Raw genomic sequence first — 7,117 nt, 5'->3', positions numbered from 1 at the left:
AACAAGTCCCTGTGTAAACTGTTAGTTGTTCGGAACCCCGGACACGATTTGATTAGCGAAAGTTAAAATCCCTCCCACTAACTAAGAGATAAGCATACGGGGATATGAGATTTAGGCATACGAGGCTTTTCAAAAAGGAGCTTTGTGGGTTTTTAAAGGTTTGCAAACGATTGGAGCCAACCGTTAAGTTTGCGTGCTTTAACACTGACCCTGTTTTTAGAAGCACCTTGAGGCTTAATTGTAGATTAAGATTTCTCTTTTTGCTCGCTCGCCTGGTTTAAAAAAGCTTGTATAGTTAGTGCCAATGAACAGTACCGACATTAGCTTTGGAATTTAAGGATCTTAGGCAAAAGCCCCGTAAGATTTTTTGGCCAACAATAGTTGCTCTTCCCTTTGCACCACTGTCTAGGACACAAGAAAAATTCGAAAACGCTGGAGAGCAATAAATTAAAAAAAAAAAAAAAACACGTAACACAAACAAAAAACGACAGTCCTGGTCACCCTCTTAATAGCAAGGGGACCGAAATCCTTCAACCCCATCAACCGTAACCCGTGGATCTAGCAATTGGAGCCGGCCGGGGTGTAGTTGCTCAGCTCCCTGCGGATGGTGCTGAAGGGCGACAGCTCCAGCTCGGTGGTGCACTCGTGCTCGTTGTCGTCGCTGGCGGTGGCGGAGGAGGGCGCGTGGGCGCAGCAGCAGCAGCAGCAGCAGCAGCAGTCCAGGAAGGCCCTGCCCAGCGGCCGGCACAGCAGCAGCAGCAGCGCCGGCGTCACGGCGGCCCGGCAGAACAGCAGCAGCTGCGACAGGAGGTGCAGCACCGACATGGTGTGCTCGGGCACGCCGGCCGCCATGTAGGCCGACACGATGTTGCAGATGTTCTCGGGCATGACGCAGGCGCCGTACACGATGGCCAGCGCCACCACCGTGCAGTTCATCTGGCTCTCCAGACGGATCTGCTTCTTGTTGCTGCGCACGCTGGCCTGCTCGGCGTGGCGGATCTTGCGCGCCGTCACCAGCGAGCAGCCGATGGTGAAGAGCGTGGGCAGGCAGAAGTAGCAGCCGAAGCACCACCAGAGGCGGGCGCCCTCGTACGTCAGGCCCAGCACGTACAGCATGTCCGGCAGCGAGGTGGAGATCCTGATGACGCAGCGCTCCACGGGAGGCTCGTCCAGGACGCCCGAGTCCTCCGTCACCAGCTGGCGGATCAGGAGCTCGGGCAGGGCGAGGAGCAGCGCCCCGATCCAGATGACGGCCAGCTTGGCGGTGGTGGACGTGCAGTTCTCGATCATCTCGTAGTACATCTGCACGTTGGTGGCGGCGCGGAAGCGGTCGATGCACAGAGCGCACAGCGTGAACGTGGTTACGCCCAGAGAGGCCACCTGCGCAGAAGAGGGAATTAGTATGATCTTAGTCAGTCACTTCATATTCAATTTCCCATTCAAAAGGGTGGAGAGCTTCGTGACGTGTTACGGGTTTATGTTTTGAAAGACATTCGTCAAGAGAGCGAGAGATCCTTATCCATGTTAATTAATTCAGAGATTATAACCAATCTTTTTTGTCACACCCAGGCACTGCCGACAGGCGCTCGGGAGAGAAGTGAGGAAAAGGTGTGAAAAAATAAATAAATAAAAATCAGTGCATGATGCTGCTTTTTACCACCAAAATATGAAACCCGTAAAACTCCGACAGACTCTGCATGCAGATGCTGGAATACATGTAACACTCTTTTATGCACTGAAAATAGAACACACTTTGGCAGCCCCTCCCTCCGTCCTGTGTCTCCTACCTAGACAGCCGGTGCCCACACAAAGACCTAGAAAGCACGGAATTGGTGTTAGCCTTCGCTTGAACCTGGTAGCGCTGTAATTACAAAAGGCTCACAATGGGATGGCTGTAAGCCTCTCTTAACAATGTGTCTATAGAATCCCTCCCAGTACGTGTGTGTGTGTGTGTGTGTGTGTGTGTGTGTGTGTGTGTGTGTGTGTGTGCGTGTGTGTGTGTGTGTGTGTGTGTGTACATGCACGTCTTTATACATGAGAGAGTAAAATGGACATTGGATAAGGCCACACACACACACACACACACATACACACACACACTCACACACACATACACACACACACACACACACACACACACACACGCACACACACGTGCGGTCATGCTTCTTATACTATAACAATGTTACAGTCGATAAATCGTATGATTGTGTTTAACACAATTAGGTAAAAGGCTGCTCCCTCCTTCAAAGTCAGAGGCAGCGCTGGAGGTCTTCGCCTGTCGCGCGTCAAATTTCCGCTTCGATTTTTAGAAAATGTGAATATTACATCGTTGAAGATCGGTAGAATATTTAGGGGGGCGGTGCCAAAGGAACGTTTATTATTGTTTTTCTCCAGCCGAAAATAACTGAATGGAGACTTGCGATGGAGCGTCGTGATACTGGAGGACGGGAACCAATGACCAAGGAACCCCGATTCCTCATGAACAAAACTGCTGATAGTGAAACGGTCTGAAATCTCCTACAGCCCGACTGTAATATGTCAAAAAGAAAAGTTCAAACGGCGTCTCTCCCCGACTTTCACCTCCTGACTTCTCGGGGAAATTAGTGTCTCAGAAGAGTTTGTAAATTAGGAAGCGCACAAAAAAATGTCTCGACAGCGAGTCTACGAATCTGTTTGAAGGAAGACACATTCGGAAGAGTGTGGAGCCTGGAAAATTTGCTTTGCAGCTGGTGTGTGTGTGTGTGTGTGTTTGTGTGTGTGTGCATGTGTGTGTGTGTGTGTGTGTGTGTGTGTGTGTGTGTGTGTGTGTGTGTGCGTTATGCATTTGTGCGCCTCTGTGCCCTCTCCTCTTTTTTTTAAACTAGCTCCCTCTCTCATTATCTCGGCTTCTGTCTCCTCCTCCTCCTCCTCCTCCTGCCGCCCCCCACCCCACTTCCTGTTCTGCCTGGACTCATCGCCTCTCTCTCTCTCTCTCTCTTCCTCGACCTCCCTCTCTCTCTCTCACCCCTTCTGCTTTCTTCCTTTGTCCATCTTTCTCGTCCCCTCAACACCCTTCTGTCTACCTCTCGCCCTGTTTGTCCATCCTCTGCCAATTTCCTTATTCTCCTCTCTCTCACCCTCTCTCTCTCTCTCTCTCCCTCTCTCTTTTCTGCTATCTTTCATCCAGGATCCATTTCCTCTTTTTCCATTTTTTTCCAACTTTCTCCATCCCTCCCACCGCTCCTCTTCCCGTGCTACTTTTCTACCTCCGTCTCTTTGCCACTCCTCTCCCGTTCTCTCCATTTCCTCACCCATGTGCCTCCATCACTTGCTGTCAGGGGCCGCCATTCCCCCCATCCCCTCCTCATCTCCTTCTTCTTCCCATCCATCCCCCTCTTCTGCCGCTCTTCACCTCTAGCACATCCTCTGCTTCCCACTTTTCATCCAGCTCTCTCTCTCTCTCTCTCTCTCTCTCTCTCTCTCTCTCTCTCTCTCCCTCCCTCTCTCCCTTCATCTCTAACTTAATTACAGCAGAACCTGGCGTCCCAGATGGCCCAATGAACCATGGCTACACACACACACACACACACACACACACGCACACACAGAAGCTAAAATTAACAATTATGTCTACACACAAACATAAACGCGGTGAAACGGTCGCGTGGAAATCACATGAGTGCACACACACACACAAACACACACACACACACACACACTGACCGTGTGACACACATGGAGGTTTTTAATCGGGCTAATGAGGGGCGACCAGTCAGAACAGAGTGTGTGTGTGTGTGTGTGTGTGTGTGTGTGTGTGTGTGTGTGTGTGTGGGTGTGTGTGGGTGGGGGTGCAGACGGCCAGCAGGCCACGGAGCTCAAAAAACGGTAGTCGTGACGACGGGATGATGGCGGATGATATTGCCCTAGTGAGCTCGGCCTGACGGCCAAACATAAAAAAAACCTCTCTCTGATGCAGCGCGGCCCCACGGCTTCAAAACCTCTCGTTCGCAGCCTCTGTCACTGACTCTCTGCGATGGCCGCTCGCGCACGTTTCTTGCGTTCTTGACAGAACTTCATTCAAATTAGATTTTAAAGGGCTCGTGTGGAGCCGGGCTCGTCTCATCCTCAATCAGTTTGGCGTCGGCGGAGGGCCGATCGACACGGACATGTCATTTATGATTGGAACTGGAGTGGTTTGCCGGGTAATATCAGACTCAGTTTTCAAAAATTGGTTTAAAACCTACTTTTACCCTCTTGCCCGTGTCAGACTCATTCCTGTGTTTTGTATTCTGTTCTAAATTGAAATTGCGCTCCAGTTGATCTGTATTTATATGTATGAGCGCAGCCGTCCGCCAATCCTTGCTTCGCAAACTGTCGCGTTTTCTCCAACACCAACAGTGTTAAAGCTAAAATATGAGGACAATTGTTAAAAGTTGTTGTTGGGGGACTGGAAAAATACCGATGCACTGTATTCCGAACAGGTGAACTGGTGGGATTCTCCAGAAATCGAGGGAGGTTTTATTTTATCTAATTTTTATTTTTTTTCATATCAAGCTGTATGTGTCCAACTTCCTCAATGTCTTTCTCAGTTTACCTGGAAATGTCCCCCCCTCCCCAACACACGCACACACACACACATACACACACACACATACACACACCCACACCCCCTGCACGCACACAAGTGGCAGCATGCGGTGAATATTTCACCATTTGAACAAACACGGTTGTTAGTGCCACTGTCAGTGGTGCAGCAGGAACCTGCACTTTGATCATGGAGGAGGACGGGGAGAGCGGGGCAGGGCGAACAAGCACAGCTTTGTAGAGAGAGAGAGAGAGAGAGAGAGAGAGAGAGAGAGAGAGAGAGAGAGAGAGAGAGAGAGAGAGAGCCTGGTGGGGCCATGAAGCTCATTTTCCACATGTTTTTGTGTGTGTTTCCATATATGAACGTTTTGTGTGTGTGTGTGTGTGTGTGTGTGTGTGTGTGTGTGTGTGTGTGTGTGTGTGTGTGTGTATGTGTATGTGTAGCTGTGTGTGTGTGTGTGTATAGCTGTATGTTGTTAAGTGTGAGGGTGTTTATGCAAATGAGCGTGGCGGAGACGGAATGTGAACGGCAGAGAGGAAGAAGAGAAGGAACAGAGAGAGAGAGAGAGAGAGAGAGAGAGAGAATGAGGATGAATGAGAGAGAGAGAGAGGGACAGGGAAGGGCGGTGGCAAACCAAGGGAGAAGAAACGCTCCCGTGAGCGAGAGGCGGTCCGAAGTGACAGGGAGAGAAATGGGGGAAACGAGGAGGAGAAAAATTAACAATTGCTAATTTAGCCGTTTCCTCCGCATGGCCGCCTTGGCCTTGTCGTGTCAGTTTGACTCGCTCTAGATGACGGGGGGGGGGGCCGTTACCCACCCGCAGGTTCGGGAGGGGCGACGAGGAAGTAAATATATCTCGGCTATAAACGATGGTCTTAGAACGCCCCGGCTCGGGTCGGCACAACAGGTGTGAAAGAGAGAGAGAGACAGAGAGAGAGAGAGAGAGACGTTTTCCCCGGTGCCGTTTTAATAACGGGCCATTAACTTCCTGATTGAGGGTCCTGGGAGTCGGCGGCACCGAGGGCCCGGCGTTATTAATTGGGTCTTGGCAGACGTCGGAGGAGCTGCGCCGCACCCGGAGCAGCCGTCTGGGGTAATGGGTGTTATCGGGTGATGGATGGGCTGGTCCGGACACACCGCGATGTACAACTCATGCAGATGTGACCCATGTTACTGTGACTTACTACAAAGATATCCGCTAAAAAATGGAGATAAAAAAAAAAATAAAAAAAATAATATATATATATATATATATATATATATATATATATATATATATATATATATATATATATATATATATATATATATATATATATATATATATATATATATATATATAGGGCAGTGGTTCCCCTGTGGGGGTCCTGCTCACCTGCATATACTGTGTGTGTGTGTGTGTGTGTGTGCGTGCACGTATACCGTAACACGCCTTTTACTGGAGTGTCAAGTCACGGGCGGCAGACAAACGCGGCGCTGAATCCGTCCGCCGGAAGAAGCCGGCGATTCCCGCTTGTCCCGCGCAATCCCTCATGGAGGAGCGAGGGCCCGGGGACGGCGTTTCGTATCTCCGATGGCGTGGCGGTGGAAATGCCGGCGACGTCTGTATTCGGACGAAATCACGAACGAGCCGACGACGGTTTTTTTCTTCCTGCCGCCGATTTCATTGTCATTCCATTCAGTAACAGCTTCGTTAGAGCTGTCGGACGGTTATTGCGCAATTGTGCGAGTATTTCGACCGCGACCGTTTTGTAAAGAAGTAGAACAGTTTAACAGTATTACACTTAAAGCAGGGATAACGGCATAAAACGAACAAAAAAAAACCCAATAGACTAAAATTTCCGGATCGTGACCTCTAAGCCTCACTATATTGTGTTGCATTCCACATAACGAATGGCAGAGTAAGTGAAATATAATTGTTTTTTTTTGGGGGGGGGGGTGTTTTTTTGGGGGTTATTTTCCTGCTCGGCTTCCCGCTGCTCGACATGAATCCTCCGTTGAGTTAAGGCCTGACCTGCGCGAGGTGTCCCCTGGACTGTAACAAATTCCGCTGCTATTCTCAGCGGACAGTGGCCAGTGGCCATTCCTCTTCTAGGTCATCGCCTCCTGTCTCTGGGTGTTATGTCTGGGGCCACGATTCACTCAGCGGCTCGGCGGTGCTTCTCTATTTCCACTTACTATTTCTATTACGACTACGATTTGAATTATTTCCCCCCCCCCAAATTAACAAGTCATTGGAATGATTCAAAATATAGCTTCGGTCTGTAAAACCGGCATTTATTTTGGTTTTCTCAACTGAAAACTGAGAAAGACCTAAAAAAAACATATATATATATGCTTTAGAAATTGAGTTTTTTTTTTTCCATCCACTGACTCCAAGCCTGTGATATATTTTGTTGTCTTCGCTTCAGTTTTATATGATTACCTGATTCTGTGGCGATGCCTACACACACACACACACACACACACACACACACACACACACACACACACACACACACACACACACACACCACACACTATTCAACACTGTAATTTCTCTCCGTACAC

General features: G+C 49.3%; 1 protein-coding gene across 1 annotated transcript in view; it reads right to left on the bottom strand.

The window, feature by feature from the left end:
- Window positions 1-558: 558 nt before the first annotated feature.
- Window positions 559-7,117, bottom strand: part of gpr37b (G protein-coupled receptor 37b) — a gene marked incomplete at both ends in the record, with an annotated part of 13,880 nt that continues 7,321 nt past the window's right edge. The window contains one exon of the mRNA XM_080022609.1: window positions 559-1,380. Coding sequence (XP_079878735.1) covers window positions 559-1,380 — 822 coding nt within the window. The remainder of the gene's footprint in view (window positions 1,381-7,117) is intronic.

This window comes from Zeus faber (assembly GCF_960531495.2).
Source record: "Zeus faber genome assembly, chromosome: 21".
Classification (NCBI taxonomy): Eukaryota; Metazoa; Chordata; class Actinopteri; order Zeiformes; family Zeidae; genus Zeus; species Zeus faber.
This window is presented reverse-complemented; position numbering and strand designations above follow the sequence as displayed.